Below are 27,335 nucleotides of genomic sequence, written 5' to 3'. Positions count from 1 at the left end.
AGGAGCAAAATTTTAGGTTGTTTTTTGAGCTGTGATCACCATTTTTACTCTTATTTTTATTTTTTAATGGAGAAACTGTGAAGCAGAGCAGCTGTTCTCCTCTGCTGGTCTCAAGGCCAGATCGATGGCAGCACAGTATTCAAATTGTTACGGAACAGCACAATGCCATTGATGCAGCAACATGGAAAATACTATGGATTTGCAGTTGGAACTTTTAAGAGCAATCTTATTTTTAATTCCTTTTTGAAATATAAGGAGTTGCAACAGTAGGCTTCCCTTAGTGGTTTGGCAGATGCTTATAATAGTTCAGTCTCTGGCACTGCAAATCTATTTCCATACTGTTTGGGGGCTTTCGTAGCTCATTTGTGAATTATTGTCATGCTTTAGCAAAAAGTGTGTTCTAGGTTTAAATCCTCAGACTAGGCCTATGATGTCAGACCAGTGCTTGGTAATAACTCTTACCCAGTGCCTGACAGTGATCCTTTAATAGTGACTGTTCTCTGGAGCAATGGGGATTGATCCCAGCTGCTGCTGATGAATAGTTCCACTTGCAATTGGAACTACCTGTAGAACACCTCCTGTCTAGAATGTGTCTAATGGCTCAAAGTCTGGATCTAGTTTTTCCAGATTTCACAAGGATGCAATTAATAAACTGTCCCTTTTAATCCTCTTGCTTAAGCCTGAAATTAAAAAAAAAATGTACTAAATTTTGTCAAGTCTTAGACAAGTTTTAAAACTTAGAACAGAGGCTGCAGATTATGTCTTCAACAGAAGGCATTCTTCTCCTTGAAGTGACAACTTCTGAAATCTTCAACATATGCATGTTGTCTGCATATGAGTCAGCTGACTTGTCCTGTTGAAGAAATTATTGAAACAAGATTTTTGGGTTCAGGAATTTGAGTAGCAAAGCATCCACCAATTCTCCAGCTTCCTTAGGACAAGAAAACCCTTGTCTGGTTTGAAGCGTGGTATCAGAGCTGCACTCCTGGAATGTTCACCTGGCTCCTGACTCCAGGCCTTCTGTGCGTGCCTTTTCCTGGGAGTCAGGTGTTTCTGTACAGAATAGATAATGACACTTGAAAAGTCATTGTTTCCATGTATTTAATAATTAGGAGTAAGCTGAGGGTTAGGTGGAAATATGAAACTTTGGGCAGTGTAGCTTCCTACAGTGGTTGGGGTTTTTCTGGTATTATGGTCGAGCTGAAAACTCTAAAATAATTTAAAAACATTTGTAGAAGAAATACAATAAAATGAGCAATTTTAACACACTGTATGCTCCTGTTTGGCCAATTGCCAGTGTAAGGAAAAGAAAAAGCAATAAAGCGTATTTACTGAATCTATGAACTCACAGCATCCATATCTGCTATAAAAACCCAGTGGTACACATTCAAATTGTGCTGTATTAGTGAATGAAGTTTGGAGTTCTGTTCTAGGATTTCACAGGGGAAGCTTTGTTAAGCTCTGGCACAGTGTTTGACTTTGAAATGCTGTGCATAGGAATTCCTGTGTTTAAAATTGATCACCTAAGTAGACTGGAGTATCTCTGAACTTCTGCATGCAGTGCAGGTGATGTGATAAAGCTTTCTGTGCACTTGAGCAAAGCTGGCATTAAAACTGGAGTCACTGCTAGGAAGCTCTGTTTATTGAGTTCACTTTGATCTGATACAAATTACTGCAAGGACACTCCAGTCCTTAGTCTTTTGCTTTATTGAAATAGTTTAGGTGTAAAGCCATTTCATTCATATAAAATATCCCCTGTCAGGATTGATAAAGGTGTATTTTTCCTGTGTAGCACACAAGAAGGATGCTCACTGATGCATGCTTATCTGGCCCATTAGAGGTGTTTCTGGTTTAGAACCACGAAGAATCTGAATTCAGGAATACTTGTTGCTACATCTGTGATATCTGGCATAGCTGAAAATAAATCCCTACCTCTTCTGCAGGTATTAAAAAATACGTTGTTGGCCTAATTATCAAGACCTCATCTGACCCGACATGTGTAGAAGTAAGTGAAGAACTCTCAGGGGAGGATGAGGGAGGGGGAGTGTTATGCAAAGCCTGACTCTTCTCTTCTTTTTCCAGAAAGAGAAAGTGTATATTGGAAAACTGAATATGATTCTTGTTCAGGTAAGCCAGAGTTTGTACCATTTTAAACCTTACAGTAAAGTCTGTGCCTTTGCCGTGTGTCTCATGTGTGGCTGCTTCCCTTTGCAGATCCTGAAACAGGAGTGGCCGAAGCACTGGCCAACGTTCATCAGCGATATTGTGGGAGCCAGCAGGACCAGTGAGAGCCTCTGCCAGAACAACATGGTCATCCTGAAACTGCTGAGTGAAGAGGTGTTTGATTTTTCCAGTGGCCAGATTACTCAAGTCAAAGCTAAGCATTTGAAAGACAGGCAAGTGTATCTGTTTAAGTCTTAATGAACAGAGTAGACTCTGTGCTTGCTGCTAAACAGTTGGTCTCACTTGGATTTTTTTGTGTGAACACCTGCAGCTGTGCAATTCCATTTCTGAGCCCAAGAGGGTTACTGATTTTTCTTAGAAGCAGTACTCCTAGGGGATCCCTAGCTTCATTTTCTACACACAGGGACTTGTACCTTGCTGCAAGTAGCATCTGTTGGCTGTTGGTTCCTATGCTTTTAACACAGCATTCAGCACTGATTGATTGTATTTCCTTCTTTCCGTAGAATTTGCAAGCACAGGCTTCAATCTACTTCAAATATGCATTATTGCCATCAAAATGGGGATAGGCAGGGGCTTTTGAATGCCTCCATGGGCGTAGGTCTTAAGGACCTGTCCTGTGTGCAAAGACATCTTGATTTATGAAATATGGAAATGCTTAGTTTTTAATTAATTTTCTTTTTACAGCATGTGCAATGAATTCTCTCAGATATTTCAGCTGTGTCAGTTTGTGATGGTAAGTCAGTTCTTTAATGAATGTTTTCAATATTCCCCCTTTTGTGCCAAAGAGTGTCACAATGTCATAAACTCTAAATGGTCATTTACAGGAAAACTCCCAAAATGCTCCCTTAGTCCATGCAACTTTGGAAACTTTGCTGCGATTCCTGAACTGGATTCCTCTGGGATATATATTTGAGACCAAGTTAATCAGCACACTAATATACAAGGTACTCTTGCAAAAAAAGAGATAGCTGTTAAATTTAAATACAAGTTGCAGAAAAGCTGTACAACACTTATGTAATGCTCTTTATTTCTTTTCTTCCCTCAACAGTTCTTAAATGTTCCCATGTTTCGAAATGTCTCTTTGAAGTGCCTCACAGAGATTGCAGGTGTCAGTGTAAGCCAGTATGAAGAACAGTTTGTAACACTTTTTACATTGACCATGATGCAGTTAAAACAGGTAAATGTTTTTCAGAAACCTCCCTTTGAATTTCATATCACAAAATCCATTTCTGTAGATAGTTGTATTGACAAGTTTATGTTTATTATAGAGCTCTTTATAGGAAAAGTATTTGTTCTTTGGTGGTATTTGTGGCTTGATCAGAAGATGCCAAGTGAGTTTTTCTGAACGTGATTGCAGCTGTATTCCTGCTCTGTTCATTTGATTAATTTATGAGATATTTTGATCAATTGGGCTGTCTCATGGGAAAACGTGAACTATGTGTCTGAAGACCCAAACTGACCTAACTTCTGCAAGTTTCTTTTTAATCTTTGGAACCACTAGAAAAATTGTCTCATTAAAAGCCGTACATCAAATTTATATCAAATTATATGAATTCCCCTCTGAGCAGTTCAGATTCAGGTACGTGAGTCCTTTCCTCGGACTATTTATATCAGTAGTATTTATATCAGAAGTGGATGGGTGAAGGTTTTTTTTTAAACAGACTTTCCCTCTCTTGGCAGTGTTGGTCCATCTTGAAGGTTCTTCATAAAAAACAAACAGCAACATACTTGTTAACACAAAGTAGTTGTTCTGTATAAAAAGGGAAATTCTTGATGATTTCTTTTTGTTAGATGCTTCCTTTAAATACCAACATCCGACTTGCGTACTCAAATGGGAAAGATGATGAACAGAACTTCATTCAGAATCTCAGTTTGTTCCTCTGCACGTTCCTCAAGGAGCATGGTCTACTTATAGAAAAAAGGTTAAATCTGAGGGAAACACTAATGGAGGTAAGTAGCATGGTTGATCTGGTTTAAAAATGTAGCCAGGTGTGTTCTCAGGCTCAAAGCATGTGATATTAGTGGAATTTCTAGATCATTGTACTTAAAGTGGGTAAGAGAAAAAACCCAAAGTCACAAATACAAAATGCCCTCAAAAAGTTTGTTTCCTAGTATGCTTTAATGGTATTCTGTTTTCAGTGACCCTTTACCAGTGCAATGTCTGAAAACTCAACTCTGTCTTGTTGAAAACTGTTTTACTTTTTTCCTCCGTGGACATGTCAAATAGTCCTTCAAAGTAAATAAATATATTCTTTTTCCATGGGTTTACATGTTTCTGTTTAACTCTCACAAGAAGAAGGTGTGTTGCGATGAGTTCATCAGCTTGTGTTTTCACGGAGGATCCAGAGCTGCTCTCTAGGGCCCAGCATATGCTGTAGGCCAGCTCCTCCTTCCTGATGTAGCTTCTTGCCTAGTTTGCCATTTCCCAACTGAGAAGCTTTAAATAATCCTCAAGGATGAGACTTTCTGTGTAATAAAGACTGTGTGTGCCAGTGGCAGAGCCCTACCAAGTGGCTGTGACAGTAAAACCACTGGGATTGTGGCAAATACTGGAGATTGAGATGAGAATGAAGGGTTGGAGAGGTTGAAGCAGTGAGGGCAGTTCCTCATGCTGTAATTATTAGGGTTTTCTGTTGTGTTTTTTCAGTTGTGAATAACAGTCTTTCTGGGATTGAACTGTTCTATGGTGACTCTCTTGCTACTGCTCTACTCAAGGGAGTGGAAGTTGCTCCATATCCCCTTGAACCATCTTTGTGCAGAATCAAACCCTGTGCAGGTCTGGAGGTTGTAGGCTGAGGGACTACCCTGGGACAGGGGCAGAAAAACACCACCTCAATTTTTAAACCTGAGACCAGGTATATTGGGAGAGGGAAGTACATTTTGCAGGTTGATTAGCTGTAATCCAGTGTGCCCATCTGAATTCCAGTATGTGCCAGTCAGTATTCTCAAGATCTTCTGGAGGTAGCCCTCTACAAAACAAATGAGTATATTAATAAAATTGGCTGCAAATATCAAACTGTAGGTCATTTAGAATATGGACTTGGAGAAATATCACTTCTTCATTTTCAGTAGAGCAGCTGGTAACAGTTCCAGATAATTCCTGAATTTGCAAGTAATAAGCTTTTAAAATGACTGGGAATCAGGGGCATACAGCTCAAGGCTGGAGTTTCTATTACACTGAGGCCGTACTAGGAAGAACTGTGTAAAACAGACATTTACCAAACTGAATTCTGAAGACTTTTGGTCTTGTATAGATTGGTGAAATGTTTAACCAAGTTCTTATGCCTGCCTAAAATGGTTGCAAATTCAACTTCTGAAAACACTGGTGTAATAGAACCTGAGTACAGGTTTACTTTAAAAAGGTGTGTGCCATTCTGACCTGTTAATTCCTGCACTTTGGATGTAGCAGGTCTCCTTAAGTTGTTCCATGGATTCACTGGATCTCTGTAGACTAGCAGAGGAATCTACATCAGTTTTTTTTAAATGAAATTACCAAGAGAAATTGATGTGTAAATAATAATGTATGGCTGTCCTGAGGCCCTCTTTTGACACTGTAGGTGGATATGCTGAATCAGGTCTTTACCTTTCAAAATGCTCAAAGTTGTTGGAGTGCCTAAGCTATGAAAATATCTTCAGATTTTATAATTTCATTCTGTTTGTTCACTAATGGGCAATTGCTTTGATATCTTTCATCAGGGACTGCATAATAAGCTTAGGCAAAAAAGGTTTGCTTGTGTAGTTTTCATTTCTCTGGTTGGTATCTGAGCTTGTCAGAATTGCATCAGTGGCTTTGCCTGCTCAGCCTGCTCTGGCTGGTCTGTTAGGAAAGAAGTTGAAAATGTTCTGGTAGATGACTTCTCTGAAAGCCAAAGAGCGGTATTCCAGGGTCAAGGGATCCAGAACAAAGTAGTAGCAATAGTCTTGAGAATAGCCATCACTGCCAGCAGCTGGTGAGGCTTCTTTGAGGCTCTGAAAATGCCTTGCAGAAGCTCCAGAGGCTGTGGGTTTGATAATTAACAAACAGGCTGGTTTGGTGATGGCATTTCTGAGATGTCTTTAGGCTATTTCAGATTTAGGAATACAAACACACTTTGAAAATAACAATAAGTGACAGGAGTCCTTGGTTTTGAATTGCTCTGCCAGTCACAACTCTGACCTGTAAGTAATGTCATTGCAATGTTAATGCCTCTTGTTCCAAACTCTCAGATTAATTTGGCATTTTATCAGGATTTGGATAACTGACCTTGAAGCAATATGGTTTGATATGCAGATACACTCACTAATTGAGTGTTCAAATCACTCTTTTCCAGGCTCTTCATTACATGTTGTTGGTATCAGAAGTTGAAGAAACTGAAATTTTCAAGATTTGCCTGGAGTATTGGAACCATTTAGCTGCTGAGCTCTACAGGGAAAGTCCGTTCTCAACGTCGGCCTCTCCGCTGCTTTCGGGGAGTCAACACTTCGATGTTCCTCCAAGGAGACAGCTTTATCTGCCTGTTTTGTCCAAGGTAATCCACCTTCAAGGGAAGGCACTGTAAACATTCAGATCCTGTTTGTGAATTAGGGATTTTGCTTCCTGTAAGGAGTGATGTAAGAAAACTTACCTGAGAGTAATTAATAATTAATTCAACTCCAGTTCTATAATCAATGTGAAAATACTTTAGGATTATACCATATGTAATGGTATTAATGTACTGTTTCAGCTTCAAGATATTTAATTTAAAAATGAATATGTATGAAGCAGTTTCTGTGAACAGAAAGGCTGGAGTGTTACAATTGGATGATAACCTGTGTGTTTGGGAAGAGTGGTCCTTAAAAGACCCCTGATATGCCAGAAGCATTTTGGACCTCTGGAAAGTATAAACACCACATAGGTTGGAGTTTGTTTTAAGTACTCAGTTTGTTCATTGGAGAGAGAGAAGTCAGCAGCCTCTGTTGTTAATGGCTGGTTAGCTGACATTTCTGTACAGCTGGATATAACCTTTCTGTGGGTGAGGCTGCCTGAGCAGAGCACTCTGGAGATATTTGTGCAGCTGGGAGAGTGTTGCTGGTGCAGTTTGATGGAGTTTTGACTTCCCCCAGGTTCGATTGCTCATGGTCAGCCGTATGGCCAAGCCTGAAGAAGTCCTGGTTGTGGAAAATGATCAAGGGGAGGTAGTTCGGGAATTCATGAAGGATACGGATTCCATAAACTTGTATAAAAATATGAGAGAAACGTTGGGTAAGTGAACTGGCTGCAGTTTGTGTGCTGTGGGTCTGTGCAGCTGCATCAGAGTGTTATAACTTGTTATCTTGGGGTCTGAATTATTGTGTAGGTGAAATGGTTATTAGCAAGGGGTACTACACAGACTGGAAAGGGAGGAGGCAGTGGCTGCTCTGAAGTTGTCTGTTGGAGGCATGGAGTGTTTTTTAACCTGATGGAGTAGTAATACACTACTTAATTTTTGTCCTTAGATACTGCAGTGATAATGAGTTTTTTGAGGCAGGAAAAAATATCAAGAGTCCTAATTGTAACTTGAGGGAGCAAAGGGAGTAGAGTTATCAGATATTCAGGACATTAGACCCTCAATATTAAATTTATTTTCTCAAATGCAGATAGGAACACTGAGTGTTTAGCAACAGGTAGCACTGGGAATGTGTGTGCTGGAAAGCTTGTGAAATGCAAAGTATATGTGGGTGTAGTGGGTAGTTTTTATTCTCACCTCTGTGCTTGGGGTGTAGGTATAGCCAGTGTTAAATTAATTGTTCTAATGCATTTGCATGTAGAAAGTGGAAACCATTTTTGTTTCGTGAAACAATTACTGTATGTCGTGAGCCTAAGTTGTATTGCCAGACAAAGATTATTTCTATGAAAACGCAGGTCAGGTTTTTATTGCTTATGTTATATTACCTGTAAGATTCACTTGGAGAAAAAAAAAAAAAAGGAAGAATGTGGTGGAAGCTGTATTCTTATTCTGTGGTACAGTAAAAATCTATTTCTAACCTAGCTGTAAATTGCTCTTCACTTGCTGGGATTTAGAGTTTTATATTGGAGACACTAATCCTGTTAGGGGCTGATGTAAGTGACTGAGTTGTGATACCTGAATCTTCCACCCAGACCTGTTCAGGAGCACCAGCTCCACTTTAATCGTGGCTTATTGCAACCAGCAAACATGGTGACACTAAAATACAGAGCTGAGGAAAATGTTTGGGCTTACACACTGTATAAAAGTCCCTCATAGGCAGCCAGTCCAATATTCCCTACAGAACATCAGTACAGATGCCTTTTGATAAAAATCTGCCTTGGTATCATGTGGGACATGCATTGATCTAGACTTTTCACATCACCTGCATGTGATGTTTTGCTGAGATCCCTTAGAACTTAAATTCTCAATAAAATTTATTGTCCACCTTTAAAATAATTGGAACAAAATTCTGCTTCAATTATTTCTGCCTCAATTACTACCTCATGAAATCATGACTTCAGGAAGGAAACATTACACTTTTACCCAAGAGCTTCAGTGGGTTTTTATGTAGCTGCTTGTGGAGTTGAGCTCCAGGCTGCTGGTTTTAAACATTCCACGTTGATGTCTTTCAGTTTATCTCACACATCTGGATTATGCAGACACGGAACGAATTATGACTGAAAAGCTTCACAATCAAGTGAACGGGACCGAGTGGTCGTGGAAGAATCTGAACACGCTGTGCTGGGCCATTGGCTCCATCAGCGGCGCCATGCACGAGGAAGATGAAAAGAGGTTCCTGGTTACAGTAATTAAGGTATGGTGGGGCAGAACTAACAGCTTGGTCACACTTCAGTTCATGCTGAGGAAACCAAGTTGGCAGAAATACTGCTCTGTGATCTTAGAAAGCTGCCCTGGTGGATAAGAATTAATGAATGGGAAATCCTACATCCTAAATTTAGGGGGGGTGAATAAGTTAGTGATGAACAATACATTGATCCAAGTAGCCTTTTCATCAGATAAAATTTAATTTATGATGAAATGTATTCTTTGGGGATGCAGAAAAGATGGAAAGGGATTGCTTATGAAATAGCAAAGTAACCCAGGACTGTAACTAGCCTAACACCTTGCTCTTCTGCTATATCTGTATATTCATTGATGAAACTCAAAGTTTGGCTAATATGTGGATGATATTTTTACAGGAATAAACAGACTTTAAAAAGTCATACAAAGATTCTTTCAGAATATTTAGTTTTAATTCATACAGAGGATGTAGTTTAATTTCTTCTTTTTGATGTGGAGTCTTAGCTACTCAACCAGTATTGAGTACTATAAGGCTTGTTGAACTCCCCCTGCAGGAATCCTTAGTTATAATTTAAAATGGAGAGTCCTTAGTTTAAAACACAGTGATCAGGGTTTGGATGAAACGAAATGATTGCATCACCCCAGTCTTAATGCACTTGTTTGGGTTTTTATTTCTTTATTTGGATTTTGAGCTTGATTGTGGCAACCATCTTTAATACAGCTGCTTATAGGATGTTATGCTTGTAATGCTTTTAACGGAACTAGACAAACTTGAAAAGGAAACTAAGAATCTGTTGTGTTGTAGGATCTCCTGGGGCTCTGTGAACAAAAGCGAGGAAAGGACAATAAAGCCATTATTGCATCAAATATAATGTACATAGTAGGTCAATACCCACGGTTTTTGAGAGCTCACTGGAAATTTTTGAAGACAGTAGTCAACAAGCTGTTTGAATTTATGCATGGTAATTATCTACTTTTTTAAATTTTCTTGTTTAATTATTAAAAAAAGTGCCTGTACATAGAGGGAAAAAAAAAAAAAAAAAAAAAAAAAAAACAAACCAAACCAGTAACTGCCTTGATTTCATTTAGAAACCCACGATGGTGTCCAGGACATGGCTTGTGATACCTTCATAAAAATAGCACAAAAATGCCGCCGGCACTTTGTCCAGGTTCAGGTGGGAGAGGTCATGCCATTTATTGATGAAATCCTGAACAATATTAACACAATCATCTGTGACCTTCAGCCACAACAGGTAGGTTTGGTTTTTGGGGTTGTGGATAATTCCTAAAGATTAGTGCCCCTGTTGAAATGTTAGGAGTGTTTTCAAGGGTTCAGTTATATTCTTTAGGTTTTTGCTAGGGACAGTCACAGGGTATAAATGCCACAATCAAGTTGCATTGCTGAGATGTCAGTTGGAGTGTTTGAATGGAGAATTAAAGTGCATTTAGTTGGAATTTTGATTTCTGGAATGTCTTCAAGAAGACGCTGCATGTAACTTGGGAATTCTGCTTTGGGAAAGAGCAATATCCTACTGTAACAGTATATACCTACAGCACTTGTGTTTTGGAAGGAGGGAGTGAGGAACAGTCCCAAAAGGGAAAATCCAAAATCCAGTCCTTTCCGAAAAAAGGAAGGAGAAATCTGTATGGGAGGGGCATGGCTCTTGAAATGAGAGTAGTGTGCACCTGCACCAATGTACTGAAACTTCAGGCAGAGTAGATCTGGCACCTGGAAAAAGATACTTCCAGGATTGATGGGAGCCAGTGCACACAGTTCAAACATGTCTGGTAAAATGCAGATTTTCCTTAGTCCTTTTTAATCTCAGTGTTTCTGGTGTTGCTGTTCCCATTAGGTGCACACATTTTACGAAGCAGTTGGATACATGATAGGGGCACAGACAGACCAGTCTGTGCAGGAGCATCTGATAGAAAAGTACATGTTGCTGCCCAACCAGGTGTGGGACAGCATCATTCAGCAGGCAACAAAGGTGAGCTCTTTTAAATGTGTCCAGTGTTCAGGTCGAAAACCCTGCTAAATGTTTGCCCTCCCCTGGTTGTATTTTTCACACTAAGTGCACAGAACTGGGCTGTGCTTCATTATATGATGGCTAAAACAGAGCTTGACATGGCAATGAAGGTGTTGTTCTGAGAGAAGGAGACTTACATAGCAAAAGAAATACTTGTTTAAATCTGATTTGCAGTATAATCTGTTACTGTGCAGAATCCATTGCAGTAGTTTTTTCTCATGCTTCCCTTTCAGTTTTGGCTTTTGGGTAACAGAAAATTAAAATGCTAAAAATACTGTTCACTGTTCGTTCTTCTCTCACTATTCTCCTAAAGTACATCTTTTCTTACTTTATCTTCTGTTTCTTTCAGTCTTTTGAAAATACTTTTATCTCTACATATTAAAGAACAACAGTCTTGCACTTCACAAGAGACAATCCATTTGCAGTTAATCTAATTAAGGCCCTGAAACTTAAGCAAGCTTGAGTGAGTTTTCCTACCCTGACTTCTCCCAAGAAAATACTGCATTTCCTTTGGACCCCTTCTATCTGTTTTCCACTTCTTAATCTCCTTAGCTTTTCTTCTTTCTCTAACTAGAGTATTGCTTGTAGCACTGCAGCAAAAGCAATTCTGTGAAAAAGCAGAATAAAACAAAGTTTTATCCTGACTCTGGAGGTAGTGGCGAATGCCATGAAATAAACTGCAGGATCTCTATAAAAAGTCCATAAATTTGAGTGAGCTGTTCTTTAAGGAAGTGTATAAAATAAATTGTTTAAACTTAGGCTTTTATGTTGAAAGCCAAAGGGTGGTTGTATTCACTAATGAATCTGAACTCTAATTTTTTTCACAGAATGTTGATATTCTAAAAGATCCTGAAACAGTTAAGCAGCTTGGTAGCATTCTGAAAACCAATGTACGAGCATGTAAAGCAGTTGGCCACCCCTTTGTGATTCAGCTTGGAAGAATTTATTTAGATATGCTGAATGTGTACAAGTGCCTAAGTGAAAATATTTCTGCAGCTATTCAGGCTAATGGTAAGACATTCCATATTCTTCCTGAAAATGGGTTTTATCAGCATCTGCCATTAGGTTTCAGAGAACATCCCAGTTAGGTTAATTTTACTTTTTCAGAGAGTGGAGAAGGACTGAAAGTGCTCACTTAAATCTTTGTTTGTTAACAGATGTTGTATTCAAATAAAGAACTCCCAGCTTTAGAGGGAGGAAGAAACATCAATAAACAAGCAATCTTAGGAGAATGCAGAACACCAGGGATGCTTACTTAGAATTAATAAGCATCTTGCTGAGATGCAGTGTAGCCTGTGTTCTTTTAGCTTACTCTGGTTTTGAGTATTAAAGGACTGCCTGTAAATAGGATCTCATTCATTCCTTCAGAAGATGTCAGCAGGGTTTTGGGATGAGACTGTGCTGCTATTAGGCTGTCTTGCAGAAATGTAACGAGAGAAGATGCCTGAAAGTCGTGGTAAACCACACTTGCAATCACAGAAGGAATTCTCAATTACCTCTTTTATTTTTACCAGCTAACTCAGGGCCCGTTGCATCTTAGTAGAATGTGCTTCTGCAGTAGTTCATTACAAGATGAAATGAATCAGTTGCTAAATTCTGTGCTGGGCCCAGTTTTCTGGCCGGTTCACAAGATGTACCTGGAAATTGGAATGTTAAATGCAGCTTGGTAACTGTGCAGCTGGTTTACCTTGAAGTAGCTTCTCAGAGTTCAGAATAAAAGTGGCAGAGAAATCAATAACTTTTCATTCAGCTGATGTAATGGCCAGAATTCATCATTGCCAGGCACAGGGAAGTTGAGGAGGCAGTTGCTGGGGCTGTGGGCCTGAACTCCTTGAGCAGCATCTGTTGTGATTGCAGTTGCCTCAGAGAATGTTTTTACAACTGGCAAAGATTAAAGACAAAGGAAGTATTTAATAGTCTTTGTAATTCAGATCTAAAAATCAAGTATTTTCTGTTTTGTTAATATCAAGGGAGGTTGGTTATTTGTTTGTTTTTCTTGGTGTTTTTTGGGGCTTTTTTGACAACTCAGGCAATTAACTGAAGCTTTAAAATTTTCCAGGTGAAATGGTAACAAAGCAGCCCTTGATTAGAAGTATGAGGACTGTAAAAAGGGAAACTTTAAAATTAATTTCTGGCTGGGTGAGCAGGTCCAATGATCCGCAGATGGTAAGTGGATGCATTTTAAACAAATAACTCCTAAGACAGATTTGGGAAGAGCTCTGCTTTGTGTTCAGTTGTTGGTCCCAGGAACTTGCTTCAGGAGGTGTGTAAAACATAATGGAGGAAGGGGAATTATAAGAGGTAAGCCTGAGCAATGTTTGAGATACTTAAGTTGATTTTAGCTGAGAGAAACCTCCAAGGGAGTCAGAGAGATGTAAGACTGAGAGAAAGGACAGGAACTTCAACTTCCTTAGGAAAAGTGTCGCCTGTAACTGAAGGAGGAACTTGGCTACAGACTGTGCTGGAGACTTTGCTCAGTAGCTGCACTGCTATAACCTGGCTTACTCTTCCAACCAGGTAGCTGAAAACTTTGTTCCTCCGTTGTTGGATGCAGTTCTCATCGACTACCAGCGGAACGTCCCAGCTGCTCGGGAGCCCGAGGTGCTCAGTACCATGGCTATCATCGTCAATAAGCTGGGGGGACACATCACTGCTGAAATACCTCAGATCTTCGATGCTGTTTTTGAGTGCACGTTAAACATGATCAACAAGGTATTGAGAATTTAAAACCTGAGATAAGGCATCTCCCTCTGAACATTATTGGAACATGTGGAATCTTGTGATTCATGGGGTTTTTTCCACCCTTTGTGGCACTTGATGAAATTTCTGCTCAAATGAGTGTACTTGGTTTATAGTTGAGCTATCTAGTTAGATGTCTTAAATTGCTTAACATTTCTCTGGTTAGCTCTTGATTTAAGCCATTAGTAATTTTTGTGGGGCCTTGGAGTCTTGCACTTCTGCAAGCACAAGTCAAATATCAGTGTAGGACCAACTGCTAAAATTGGTAAATAATTAAATTGTAAGAACACTACTGCTCAGTCAAGTATTTCCTCTGTAAGTGTGCAGTATGTACTGATTTGATGGAACTTAAGGAGACTTGGCTTTTTTTCCCCTTTCCCTTCTAGGACTTCGAAGAATATCCTGAACATAGAACAAACTTCTTCTTGCTGCTCCAAGCTGTAAATTCTCACTGCTTCCCAGCCTTCCTGGCCATTCCACCTGCACAGTTCAAACTTGTCCTGGATTCTATTATTTGGGCTTTCAAACACACAATGAGAAATGTTGCAGATACAGGTAAATGGAAGTGTTTAATACAGATCAGAGATTTTTCTGGTGGAGTGCCGTTCTTTTTCTTCCTTTTCTTTAATCAAACTTAGCATATTGTTCACATGATTCTGCATTTGCACAAGGATAGAACTCCTCTGTCTCAGCTTCAAGGTATCAGCCAGGGATCTATGGATGGGCTTGTGATGTTTGGTTGTATCATTCCTATAGCTGGAAGAGAGCACTGTGAGTTTCTACTTGCTTGCTTTGCCATGTGAGCATTGGCACTCTTCTGAAATGGCCAAACAGATACAGCAGCTTAAAATGGTGCCACAAGAAATTGTGGAACCACTGATTCTATTAGCCATTAGGAATGGGGAGAAAGGATGTTTTTCAGTTGTGTTGCACCAAGTAAAGTAATTGAAGTTTCCGTTTAAATCTAGACATTAAAACACCTTTCCTTTCTTAAATAGCCAACACCTGTCTGGGGTAGAGGGTTTTGCTCATCAAATGGTGTGATTGGCTCTTTATGCTAATGAGATGCTAATGACGGTATAATAAAGCAGAAGGGGCGTGCTGTGTCTGGGAGGCAGTTCCCCCTAGTGCCAGCCTGGGGCAATGCCTCACAAAGCCATCACGTGTGCCATGCTGTGCATCCTGCTGCCCATCACGATTTCTTGGGATATTCCTGTTGTTTTGGGAAAGGCCAAAATCTCCCAGCTGCTGGAATACTCTTCTCTTAGTCATGATTTTTTAATGCCTGTTTTGCAGGACTTCAGATCCTTTATACCCTGCTCCAGAACGTCGCACAGGAGGAGACAGCTGCCCAGAGCTTCTATCAGACGTATTTCTGTGATATCCTCCAGCACATCTTCTCTGTGGTCACAGACACCTCGCACACTGCAGGTGAGAATGTGCCTCCGTGTGAGGCAGGTGGTGCAAACCATCCCTCTGAACATCAAAATAATGTAACACATCCTGTTCTGAATAACAACTGCCTGTGTCTGCTTTGATCTGTGCAGGTTTGACAATGCATGCGTCAATCCTTGCGTACATGTTCAACTTGGTAGAAGAGGGAAAAATAAGTACTCCTTTAAACCCTGGAAATCCAGTGAACAACCAAATGTTTATTCAGGAGTATGTGGCTAATCTCCTCAAATCTGCATTTCCTCACCTGCAAGAGTAAGTCTGCCATGATTCATTAATGCTTTTCAGTGGATTCTTCTTGGAGTTCTAACTGATGTGTTTGCTGTTAGTGCCCAGGTCAAGCTGTTTGTAACAGGACTCTTCAGTTTAAACCAGGATATTCCTGCCTTCAAGGAACACCTAAGGGATTTCCTGGTCCAAATCAAGGTATGTTGGGCATGCCTTTCTCAAGAAATTTGAAACAGTTCTCTGCAGGATGTTGTTGGAAAGCTTTTGGACAGTGTGGAGGCAGTGTTTGTTTGAGAAATAGAAGTTATTTTGCATCTTTTTAGAGTGCAGTGAGAACTCTGTCCAATGGCTTATGTGACTGAGTGGTGTCCATGGTGTTCATGGAACCTTTTTCACAGGGATTTGATTTCATAAATTGTTTTTGAACGTCTTTGCTTGTGTTTTACGTTGTGCATACAATCCTTATGTCTTAGGACTACTGCAAAACTAATGGGAAATAAGTTTTTTCATTCTGCTTGGAATTGGGACCAGTTTTCAAATTAACTACACTAATGCTATGCGTTTATTTTTTTCTAAGGATGCTGGAATTATAAGATTGTATGAAATAGTTGGCTAATATGTTTTAAAACTGCAATTGTCAGGTATTTCAGAATTGTAATGATTCTGCTTTAATGGTGATACACTCCAGATGCTGGGTTTGGCATCCCATTGTGTAACACACAAAGGTGAACATGTTTAAATATTGCTTTATATTAATTGTGACCTTAGGAACAGAAAACCATGCAAGTAGCCTGTCAGGGAACAGGAAGGGAAGATGTTTCCTGTATAATGTTGGAGACTATTACTCTGCCTTAAGCACTTGGCAATAAACTGATGTTTTTGTGTGAATTATCCCAGGAATTTGCAGGTGAAGACACATCAGATTTATTCTTGGAGGAGAGAGAAACAGCCCTTCGACAGGCTCAAGAGGAGAAGCATAAACTTCAGATGTCTGTACCCGGCATCCTTAATCCACATGAAATTCCCGAGGAGATGTGTGATTAAAAACAAAAATAAAACAAGTTTTGCAGTTTTCTTTCTGTACAGCTACTTTGTTGTGATAGAAGAAAACAGCACTTGGATATTTGTTGACCAAAATGATGCCAATTTGTAAATTAAAATGTCACCTAGTGGCCCTTTTTCTTATGTGTTTTTTGTATAAGAAATTTTCTGTGAAATATCCTTCCATTGTTTAAACTTTTGTTTGGTCATCTTTATTTAGATTTGCATGAAGTTGAAAATTAAGACATTTTCAAAGTAATTACTTCATGCCCATTTTGTGGCTAAGGGGAAAATAGGCAAAACCGTAACTTGTAAAAGACTATATTGCAAAATAATACAATTTCCTGTAAGAGTATCGATTTTTAATTCGGATTCATTTTCTTTCTAGTCTGTCCTGCAGTCTAGGAGAAAAGGTAAAGAGTAAAGCAGATTGAATTAATTGTTAAGCAGAGGATTCTAGCGCTGCATTTGTTCTGAGCAGTTAGCAGCTTTCTGGACTGAGTGGTAAGGCTATAGGCTACGTGTATATGCAAGTTGTATGGCAAGTTTGCAGCAAGATCATGTGCATATCATCCCATTGTAAAGCAACTTCTGAAGAGTATGGGAACACAGTACAGTTAGTTATTTTTACACAGTTCTTTTGTTTTTGTGTGTGTGCTGTCGCTTTGTCGACAACAGCTTTTTGTTTTCCTCAATGAGGAGTGTTGCTCATTTGTGAGCCTTCATTAACTCGAAGTGAAATGGTTAAAATATTTATCCTGTTAGAATAGGCTGCATCTTTTTAACAACTCATAAAATAATAATAAAAAAAAACAAAACTGGCTTTTGAGATGACTTATACTAATTTACATTGTTTACCATGCTGTAGTGCTTAAAGAACACTACTTAAGAGCAAAATAAACTTGGTTTACATTTATTTTTCTTTGGCTTATTCTTTTATTGGATGAAAATGCTGTGATCATATTTAAGATTTGTATTTGAAGGCTTAGGAAAAGTTCCTTGAGGTCTAGATAACTTGCTTCTGGCTTGCCTCATCTCAAGGACTTTGGTTGTGCTTGAAGTTACCATGAACCAAGTTGGGTTCCATTTGGAAGTACAGTAGCTGTTCTGACTTACCTCCATGGATAACTATTCCATACCACGTTACTATAAAATGCCAGGAATGAGGTACTCTTGCTCTTTATTTCTCTGGGCTCTTTGCAATTTTATTTCAAAGAGGTATTGCACTGTATCTTGACTAAACAGTTAATAATAGTCCATGTTAATAACACGTGTAGACAAGATCTACGGTTATTTTTCTACCTAAAGTTTTGTAGTTAAGTGATTTTCACAGATTTATGAAGCAGTGTGAACACTAAGCTTGTGTACAGTCTTGGCTTCCCCATCTCTGTCATGTCTTGTCTCTGTTCTCTAACACTCGGTGTCGAGCACTCCCCGAGTTTCTCCATGGATTTGGTGTCCAGTCTCCAGGTTGTTACTGGGATGAAGTGTAGCCATTGTCAGGGAGCTGTCACAGAGCCAGGCAGGTGTGGGAGTGTTGTGTGTCCCTTTGGGTGCTGTAGTTAGTAACTTTGTGCTGTGTATTCCTTTGGAGTAGAAGTGCATGAGGTAGTGGTGTTCTGTAGGATGTAGCTGTGCCCAGAATGTTTCCAGGCTGGAGTCTTGCCTCCTCTGTGTCTGTGAGCATCTCCTCATTGGTTTTGTGTGCTCAGCCCTGGCAAAGCTCAGCTGCTCCCCTGGGGAAGGGCCTTGGGCAGTGGCACTGTGAGCTGGCACTGCTTGGGGACCTCCTCAGACCTCCAAGGCTGGGACTGCGTACAGCCTCCCACAGATAGCTCTCAGTTACTGCCACGGTTACAAAACCCCTTTCTTACTCTCCTTAAAAGTTCCCACTTCCAGCTTTTTCATGTCTTCCTGTTGATGTGGAGCTTTCTGCTCCACCCTCCAGGCAATATTGTCTTTATTGGGCAGTTTAAAGTGCAGCAGTTGAAGTCCTGTTAAAGGACACGTCTGGAAAGGACATGAAATGGCTTGTGAGCAGGCTGAGCTGCAGCATTAGAGCTCCAGATTACCAAAAGCTGTGCAGAGAAGTAAGAAAAGGTTATTAAAATGGAAATAAAGCCCACCAGTAGCATGATGGCAGATCCCATCCTGTCAGTCAGAGCTGAGCACTGAATTGGTTCTGCTGTGCGGTGGCATTAACTCTGCATTCAGAACAGTTCTGAACAAAAATACACACACGTGTGTTTATGCACCTTCCTTCCTTCAAGGTTGAAGTTTAAGGCTGAGGCTCATGGTCCAGTTGTTCACTGAAGATTTAAGTGCGACCTAAACTTGCAAAGAACAAACCCAAAATTGTATTTTTATGTTGATTCAGAGAAGAGTTGTTTCATTATTTTGATACCCTATGAATTCTCTAGTAACAACATTCTAATTTTAGGTTTTGTTTCCCTTTTAGATCTAAAAATTTAACTGTGGTCTTGTCTTGTTCTCTTAAGATAATTGGTGCCTTTCCCTGATCTCTGCAGCTGCTATCAAAATGCAGCTTCTGTGGAGTTCTGGATACCATTAAAGATTTTACTTGTGTGTGTGCATATTTCTAGTGCAGTTATCCTGAATGTGAAGGAAAAAAAAAAGACAATGTATATCTAAGAAAGTTCTAGTTCTAATGCACACTCTATAAATCAAAAAATATGGATAAAAGCATGAACCATCATATAAACATCTCCATAACTTGTAATTAATTATATGTAAACCAATGTTTTGTGCATATTTCTATACAGGTTTTTACAAAAAAGACCCCGAGAAACAAAACAGTTCTGTGTGCTCCAGGTACATTGATAAATACAAATATTTTTGGGGTGTTTTCTGTGTTTACATGAATTGATTGTCAGCTGATGACACCCCAAGTACTTGTTTCAGCCTGCCATGATGTTTGCTATTGTAACTGAAGCAGATTATCTTCCAAAGTATTTTAGGTTAGTTGGTTTTGGTTTTTTAAAACTAGAATAATTTGGTGTGTGTTAATCTGATTGGTTTAAGTGAACTATTTTCCAATAAAGCTAATATTTATGCAAAAAAAAAAAAAGCTTTAGAAATGCTCATCTCTCTAGGAAGCTTTAAGTGTTACTGCTGATAGTTTTTGCACTGGAAAGGCAATAAAACTTCAGCTTAAAGGGGAAAAAAAAAAGAGGGAAAGATGCTGAAAATGATGCATTAAAGTGTGGAGTCTGCCTGAGGTGAGGAATTTGCCTTGGTGCTATGGTGAGGGGCCAGACTGTTCCAGAGTCCATTTAGCACTGGGTAAATGATAATTACTGAACCCAAACTCCTGGGGTGCTGGAAGGTGTGGCTAAACTTCCTTCTCCCCCTTACCAGATTTGTCTCCAGGTGCTCTGGAACAAAACTGAAATGTTGGAGATAATTCTTTAAAAACCATCAATGAAAGAATAATCCTGTCCACCTGTCCCAGGAGGAATGCTCCTCTGGACTTCAGTCCTTGAGACTGAATTTTTTAGGCTTTCAGCTTCAGGACATACTTACTGCATTGTCCAAGGCTGTCCCTGTCAGCAGGCTTCCCTTGGGAAAAGGCTCAGCCATTTCTGTTGAGGGAATAATTTTTCAGGTCATTACCCATGTACAATGTACCTTAACTACCTAAAAGTCCCAGATTTCACACCTACAAACCTGTGAGCACTTTTTGTTTTAGGTCTGTACAGGGAAAGATTGGATTGAGGAAGACTATTTTGGAAGTTTAGAGAATGGAAGAAAATGAGACACTCACATTTTCACTTTTATTTACTCCTTGTAAGTAAAAGTCACCCAGCACTTTTTCCTGGGTGATCTCTTGGATAATCTCTTCCCACAATCACATCAGTATCTACGGGGTGGGGGGGCCTGTTTTTTGGTTGTGGACACCCTTTAAATCCTAAATCCTTTTCAACAGTCTCAGCTTTTCCTGAGTCTTGAAGGCTGCAGCCTTTCATGGATTTTGTGATTTCAACAAAGATTGTCAGGAAGGATGGGCCAACTTAACAACTGGAGTGGGGAGGGGAGTTAAAATTACCCCTCCTGTGCTGGTGAGCAGGCTCCAGCCCACTTCCTACCCCAGAGCTGGTTATTTTAACAGGGAGATTGCCAACCAGACAGGAAAAGTTCTCCAAAGGAACATTGCAAGTGTGTGCTTCACCATGAAAAAGTCCAAAAGTACAACAGAAGCTACCTGGACCACTTCAGTCTCATGCTCAGAAATGCCTCGTCTGTACTTACATGATAGTGGTGGCCAAATTTTGAGTATTCTGTACTATTTTGGGGTACCAAAGTCTAGTTAGACATGAACCCCGTTAAAAAGTTTAGAATGATAAAAAAGCAATGAAAGTCAAGTCCTGGAACTTGTGGGTAAATTTAAACTGATTCTTATGGCCTCCAGTGGTTTCCAGCAGCATCCCAGACACAAGGTCGCAGATATTTAAATGGATTCCAGTTAAACTACTTACTCAGTTTTGGGATGTGAATTTTAGAAATTCATGTTCTTGCTCTTAATCCAGTCCCAAACTTGCAATAAGAATTTTAGTTATACCCAAGTCTTGCATGTATCTAAATTACTCCTCTAGAAGAACTGTGCTGGCACTTTGCCAGAGCAAATATTCCCAGATGAGGAGCACTGCAGCCAGGGAAGAGGCCTCTTGGGGATAAAACAACCTTGCTGGGATGGCACACAGAGAGAATAGAGGTTAAGAGGACAAACAAAGCATACAAGAGCAGGAGGCTGATAATCCCTGTAACCAGGCCCCTGACAGGCCTTACCTTCAGCTTGGAAGCTAACATTTAATTTAAAACAATTAAATTTAGTCTCTAGTTAAAAAAAAATTAATAAAAATGTGTGTGCCGTAAAAGGGATCAGGTGTTCAATATTGTTTTCTGCTCAAGGTCACCCATGCTCCTGTGCTGTGCTCCTTGGGCTTGGCATGTCCCACCATGCTCCAGAAGGTCCCTTGTGCTGACTCTGGTGTTTATGTGCTGCTGCACTCAGACCAGAGAGCTCATTGCTCAGGAGAACCATCCTGGAAGATGTTCTGGCAGTTTGTTTCCAGTCTGTTACAGAAATTACTGCAAGGCCTGTACAAGGAAGAAAGAAGAGAGAAAAGTGCAAATTCAAATCAGATGCTGCAGGTTGTAGACTGAGGTGTTCTACAGTAACTGAAATAATCTCTGACACACAGAAGGGAAGGCAGCACAACATCAAGTGAAAACTAACGTAGGTACACAACATCAAATCCTTTGATCTACCTTTTGATGGACTCAAGCTTTGAAATCGGTGCTGGAGAAGAGAAAGGTGGCCACTACATTAATTCAGGCAGGAACAGCATGATTGCATTGTTCTGGACTCCTTTTATTCTTCCATTATGAATTCTCAGGCTAGCTGGAAGAGATGAAGCAACAAAAAAGGGCTTTATAGGATCCAGTACATCTTTGTCATTTTAATAACTAAACCAGTTAGCTATTTAATAGTTATTACTATGGAGGTTTAGTGACATAACCAGTTAGTTTAGCAGCTAACTAACTCGTGGTTGTCAGATTTCCATCTATAGAAAAATACATAATTTAGAAAAGACACTGTCAGGAATGAAAGCATTCATGAATTAAATCTAAGGAGAAAGATCAGTAAAAAGTTTCAGGGAAGTTTTTAGGTTTTTACTCAGTCTTCATGGTCTCCCTTGCATTGCTACCCTTTGTTATTCCCATTTGAAATACATTTCTATTAACATCTATGTGAATTAAAGTGACAGACAAGGAATCCGTGTCTCCTGTAGACTCAATTTTCTGTCTTAAATTAGTAAAAGAAAATTTCAGCAGGGAGTATTTAGGAATAGCTATCCTCATTGATAAGCCTAACTTGGAAAGTATTTAAAAACCAAGCAGTAACAAGAACTCTGGGTTAAACATCATTCTAGTATATTTCTCACTAGCACTGTAGTTGTTTCCTACCTGCTGTTTACACTAAGTTGTCTTTTAAACAGCAATGGATTTTTTTTGTTTAAGAAAGCAATGCCTCGAGGATTGTTTGGAGGTGAGAATTTGTGCCCTGGAGTGGGAGGTTACACACACAATCACCACGGTGTTACCAGCCTGGATAAATATGCACATGGAATTAAAAAAAAAACAAAAAACGAAACAGAACTGCATCTCCACAATGCCATCAGATTTATTTCAGGTGGAAGAAATATGAGACAGCCACTGAGGAATTCAAAAGAACTCTTTCTTTCCCCCCTCCCTCATTTGGTGATTTTCTTTGGCTTTCTACTAAACTATATTGCATCTGCATTGCGGCTATTAATAGATTTGGGGTTTTAATCCCATGTACAGGTCAGTAAACTCGAAGCGTTCGGAATAACACACGGATTCACCACTGGGTGGTACTACAGAAATAAAAAATAGCGCTTAATCCTCGGGAAGCGCCTCCTTTGGAGAGAAAAACCAGCCAAGATCTATGATGTGATCCATATTCCACTTCCATGTACCTGGGAGAGGGAGCAGGATAGAGAGATGGCAAAAAAAAAAAAAAAAAAAAAAAAAAAGCTTTGGAGGTTTGGCTTTTTTTTTTTTTTTTTTTTTTTTTTTTAAATGGGAAACAGATGTTTGCCTGAAAATCTGTCATCCAAGGGTTTGAAACCTCGTTCAAAATGCATTCAAGAGTGAAGTAGCCGGTCGTTGTAACAGCATAAATTATGCAATTATGCATTCCTCAATTTAAGTTTTTCGTTTATTTTGACGGTGTCGTTTATTTACAAATGGCTTTTCCCAGCCAGTCACGAATGCCATTACTCGTTGCAGAGTAAATCACGGTGCAAGAAAGGGGGGGGACCAAACTCCCCCCCCCGCCCAAAAAAAAAAAAAAAAAAGGGCGGAAAACTAGGAGGTAAAATTAAATTAGTTATTAGCAGAAAACGCTGCCGTAGCCCTCCATACCCCCAATTTTCAGGGTCCGGGCCCACAGGTGCCCGCGGCTCCCCTCAGCCGCACCGGGCGGGAAGGAGATGGCGACGGCTCTTCCCCGACGGCGGAAAACGCCAACAAACCACCCGAAAGACCTGGAAACCCGCCTGGAAGCCGGGAGCTCCCTCGCTAGGGAGCCAGGCTAGGCGTGCTAAGCGCTCCCTTCAGGCGGGAGGTCCCCGAGGCAGGCAGGCAGGACGGCCGGCCGGGGCCAGCGCGGCTCCAGGCGCCCGGGGAAGGGGTGGCCAGGAGAAGCCCTCCCCCGGCGCGGTGGCAGCGGCGGCGATTCCCGGCGGCGGGAGGCGGGAAGGGGAGGGCAGGGGGAAGGGGAGAGGGCAAGGGAGAGGCGCTTCCCGCCCTTGCCCGGGCGCGCGCCCAACCGCCGCCGCCGCCATTTTACCCTCCCGCCCCTCGCCGCCCTCCTCCTCCTCCTCCTCCCCCTCCCCCTCCCCGCTCGCCATCCCGCTGCTCCGAGCGGCGCTGGGAAGGCGGGGCGACAAGGAGAAGGGAGGAGGAGGGCCTTCGCCTCCTCCCGCCTGGTCGGAAACTGCCGAGCGGCGCCCTAGCACCCCGTCCTCCCCTTCGCTCCCGTCCCCTCCTCCTCCTTCCCCCTCAGCAAAATGGCGGCGCGTGGAGTCCCTGGGAGCCAGTGAGTGACTCGGCTTCTTCTCCTCCTCCTCCTCCTCGCCGCCGTCGCCGCCGCCACAGGCTCATTTGCATTGATCAGCCGCCCCGGATCCCAGACCGGCCCCTGCCTCTCCCCCCCACCCCCCCCCCCTTCTCTTCCCATTCCTTCCCGCCCCCTCCCTCCCCTCCCCCCCGGTGACCCCCGCCCCGGCCCCCATCAATCATCAATCAGCAGCACCGAGCGGATCAATCAATGGTCGGGAGGAGGCGGCGGCGGCGGCTGCTGCTGTTAATGAACAATGTGTGAGAGCTGCGCCGAGCTGCTGGAGGTGTTAAATGAGAGTAAGTGCGGCCGCCCTCCCCCGCTTCTCTCCCCCCGGGCCGGGACCTCGCGGACCCTCCTCTGCCCCGGGTTACGGCCCCGCTTCGCCTCCTTCCTCGCCTCTCCCCGCCCGCCTCGGGTCTCCCGGTCGCGGGGTTCCCTTTCTGCTCTGCCATGGAGGAGCTCCCTCCATGCCCTGCTCGGCGCTTCCTTCCCTCTTCCCTCCCCGCGGCCTGGGGCGGGCCCGCCGCCGCCGTGTCCCCGCTCCATCCCCCCTTTCTCTCGGGATCCCCATCCCCGCCACCCGCGCCGGGGCCTGGCCGGGCTCAGGAGCTGCCCGGGAGCTGCTGCGGGGCAGCCGGGCCTGGCCTGGCTTTTTAACCAGCAGCAGCAGCAGCAGCAGCAGCAGCAGCAGCAAAGGCGGCTCGGAGCGATCGTGTCTCCCCCTCCCTGTGCGCGGTGCAGGTGCTTTTCGGGCACCGATTCTCCCGGAGCTGCGAGGGAAGCGGCGCCTGCAGAAGCCCGGCTCGGCTCGGCTCGGTTGGGAAGGTGCTGCCGGGTGTTTGGCTTCGGGGGTGGTCTCTGGCTCCCTCCTGAAGTTTCCTGTCGGCGAGTGTTCCCGGCGGGGTCGGAGGGGCGATACAGCAGGTGTTCCCCCCGCTGCCGCTGGAATCGGCGCTGTTCGGGGCACGAAATTCCCGGTAGGCCTCGTGTATCCCTTGGAACCTGCGCTCCGTGGCAGCCAAGGTACCTTCCCAGCTTCTCAGGAGCTCTCACGAACAAAGACCAAAAAACCCACCATTTCTACGGATGCTGAGAGATTGAAGCAATTTACCAGCTGAAGTTTGTGATTAGAGGGAAATTTTAACTATCTCGGATCTTAAACGTGACGTTTTTCCTGGTTACACTGTGCAAATCCTGCTCCAGCAGAATGCTGCCCAGGACAGGATTTGGGTAGAGTTGTCTTCACTCTTCTGAGGCCCAGTTCCACAGATGTGCTGTTTGTTCTGCCCTGGGATCCTGCAGGAGTTGAATGTTGGCCTCTTTCTGCTGGGGAAATAGGGTATTCAGTGATGGCCAGCATTTCATTTGAGAAGTAAAAATGTGGGTGTAAAAGTAACTTCTTGGAGAGTTCAGAAGGCTGGAATGAATCAGATTATGTCACAATTACACACCAAATGGTTATTTAAACAGTAGGTTCAAAGTAAGACTAAATTATGAGTTATATGTGATGACAGCTGCTTGTTGGAAGAGAAAACTTCACTTGCTTTGGATGGATTGATAAGTAATCATTGCTTAAACTTGATTTGGATTGGTATGATCACATAGAAAAAAGTTGTAACACTAAATTTGATATTTCAAGGAATCCCTGAGATTCCAGTATGAATTGATTTTTACAGGTGTTTTAAGGTAATTGGGATTGATGGAGATGGATATTTCCCAATAGATAAAGCGATGACTTCAGTCACTTTAACAATTCTTTTTAATGTGTGTATATATATATATATATATATATCTGGGGTATGGATAACTTAAGGGTTCTGCATTATACAAGATATATCTCTGCTATTAAGTAGAAGGAAAAATGTCTTTGAAAGTTAAAATTCATTAGGAAAATACTCAAGTACTGCTGCTATGTAGTTAATTTCGAAAAATGATGCTTAAGTAACATTAGGTTTGGCCTTCCCTTCAGAGAAAGCAGACCACTGTAAATCACCAGAGCTGTTTGGTGTCTGTGTTTGGGTAGAAAGATGTGTGAGGTGCTCTCTTCTCACTGCATCAGGCTGAGCTGTGGGAAAGGGATGGTTTCTTTTACAACTTCCAGTCGAGTTATTGGTGTTCCTGAAGTAATAACGAAACGTACACAATACAAAAAGCACGTCAAGCTTTGGTTTTTAAAACACTGCAGAGCAGAAATGAAGAGTGGTAGTGAAGAGTGGGGTCATGGCCAAAATGTGTGAGCCACAGGCTGCCAGTAGCTTCCTTTGCTGCCCACGGAGCTTTTGGGATCAGCTCTGCACTGGAGCTCCCCAGGCAGGGTTTGCAGAGGGGTCCAGCAAACTGCATCTCCTTTCTTTTGGAATTTCCTTGCTGAGCCATTTTTCTACATTTGCTCTAATGTTGACAAAATATAATTTGGTGTCAATTGCTTTACAGTTGACTTGGGAGGGGGAGTGACAGCAGCTCTCAGTGTGGTGTTTGGGAAGGAACACTTGGGAAGCTCCTGTTTTCTTCCTAAGAAGTTACTGTGGGGTGACAGAAGGGTGAAACTGAGCAGCTCTGCCATCAAACAGGCAGATTTTTATTAGAAGCACATTAGTCCCACTGCAAATGGCTACAGTATTAACCCACAGCCCATAACTGTGCAGGGCTGGGCATTTTGTCCAGCAGTGACCTTTGTGTAGGCCCATGGGTATCTCCTGGGAAGATTCCAGGTCCTGCTCCTGGTTTTGTCACAGGCAGTCAATGGTCCTGGCTCTGTGGCACTCTGGGGCTGCCTGAGGTGCTGAGCTGGACACCTGTGGATTGATAAGCTTATTTTTTCTGCCCAAGGTGTGTAAATATGCATGTATGTATTTAACATACATGGCTATGCTTAGGCATGAGAAGCAGGCAATATTGTGTGGGAGGAACCAGCAGCGTTGTGTTTTTTGGTATGTGTTTCTTTTTCTTCTCTTGCATCTTGATTTTCAGTATTTGATCTGCATGTTCAACCCAGTAAATTCCTTGGTCTTGAAATTGTTTCCTGACAAGTAGTAATTTCAAGTTATGATTTGATCCAGGAACTAAGTAAAATGTAAATTCCCCTATGAAATGCCCAGACTTTAGAGGAGTTTTTTGCACTATAAGACAATCTGTTCTATCAGAGCAAACAGTCTTAATTTCTCACTGTAGGTTTCTTAGCATCATTTGCATTATCCCAGACAGGGTTTAATAGGAGTAAAGTCTGCAAAAGAGTCTGATTTTTCTTTA

General features: G+C 41.7%; 2 protein-coding genes and 1 long non-coding RNA gene across 10 annotated transcripts in view; 2 read left to right on the top strand and 1 right to left on the bottom strand.

Moving 5' to 3' along the window:
• XPO1 (exportin 1) overlaps positions 1 to 17,333 on the top strand; it is a 35,040-nt gene extending 17,707 nt beyond the window's left edge. For both annotated transcript variants that reach the window (XM_083857430.1, XM_083857429.1), the window contains exons 6-26: positions 1,944 to 2,005; positions 2,083 to 2,127; positions 2,215 to 2,396; positions 2,869 to 2,917; positions 3,009 to 3,128; positions 3,233 to 3,361; positions 3,976 to 4,134; positions 6,495 to 6,692; positions 7,267 to 7,405; positions 8,762 to 8,943; positions 9,736 to 9,892; positions 10,020 to 10,183; positions 10,784 to 10,918; positions 11,785 to 11,968; positions 13,017 to 13,123; positions 13,475 to 13,669; positions 14,083 to 14,251; positions 14,993 to 15,127; positions 15,244 to 15,403; positions 15,478 to 15,574; positions 16,274 to 17,333. In XM_083857430.1, the coding sequence (XP_083713556.1) occupies positions 1,944 to 2,005; positions 2,083 to 2,127; positions 2,215 to 2,396; positions 2,869 to 2,917; positions 3,009 to 3,128; positions 3,233 to 3,361; positions 3,976 to 4,134; positions 6,495 to 6,692; positions 7,267 to 7,405; positions 8,762 to 8,943; positions 9,736 to 9,892; positions 10,020 to 10,183; positions 10,784 to 10,918; positions 11,785 to 11,968; positions 13,017 to 13,123; positions 13,475 to 13,669; positions 14,083 to 14,251; positions 14,993 to 15,127; positions 15,244 to 15,403; positions 15,478 to 15,574; positions 16,274 to 16,420 (2,915 nt within the window). In that variant the 3' untranslated portion in view covers positions 16,421 to 17,333. The remainder of the gene's footprint in view (positions 1 to 1,943; positions 2,006 to 2,082; positions 2,128 to 2,214; positions 2,397 to 2,868; positions 2,918 to 3,008; positions 3,129 to 3,232; positions 3,362 to 3,975; positions 4,135 to 6,494; positions 6,693 to 7,266; positions 7,406 to 8,761; positions 8,944 to 9,735; positions 9,893 to 10,019; positions 10,184 to 10,783; positions 10,919 to 11,784; positions 11,969 to 13,016; positions 13,124 to 13,474; positions 13,670 to 14,082; positions 14,252 to 14,992; positions 15,128 to 15,243; positions 15,404 to 15,477; positions 15,575 to 16,273) is intronic.
• A 2,786-nt stretch (positions 17,334 to 20,119) lies between these two features.
• Positions 20,120 to 23,632, bottom strand: LOC310907807. Its single transcript, XR_014589727.1, has 3 exons — positions 23,387 to 23,632; positions 21,707 to 21,839; positions 20,120 to 21,535 (listed from the first exon to the last, which is right to left on the bottom strand). It is a non-coding gene; the product is annotated as an uncharacterized lncRNA (long non-coding RNA).
• A 620-nt stretch (positions 23,633 to 24,252) lies between these two features.
• The window catches only part of USP34 (ubiquitin specific peptidase 34), a 110,190-nt gene continuing 107,107 nt past the window's right edge, over positions 24,253 to 27,335 (top strand). For all 7 annotated transcript variants that reach the window (XM_083856329.1, XM_083856333.1, XM_083856330.1 and 4 more), the window contains exon 1: positions 24,253 to 24,382. In XM_083856329.1, coding sequence (XP_083712455.1) covers positions 24,340 to 24,382 — 43 coding nt within the window. In that variant the 5' untranslated portion in view covers positions 24,253 to 24,339. The remainder of the gene's footprint in view (positions 24,383 to 27,335) is intronic.

Source organism: Zosterops lateralis (assembly GCF_965231275.1).
Source record: "Zosterops lateralis genome assembly, chromosome: 3".
Lineage (NCBI taxonomy): Eukaryota > Metazoa > Chordata > Aves > Passeriformes > Zosteropidae > Zosterops > Zosterops lateralis.
Note: the sequence above shows the minus strand (reverse complement) of the source record. Positions and strands in the feature narration are given on the sequence as shown.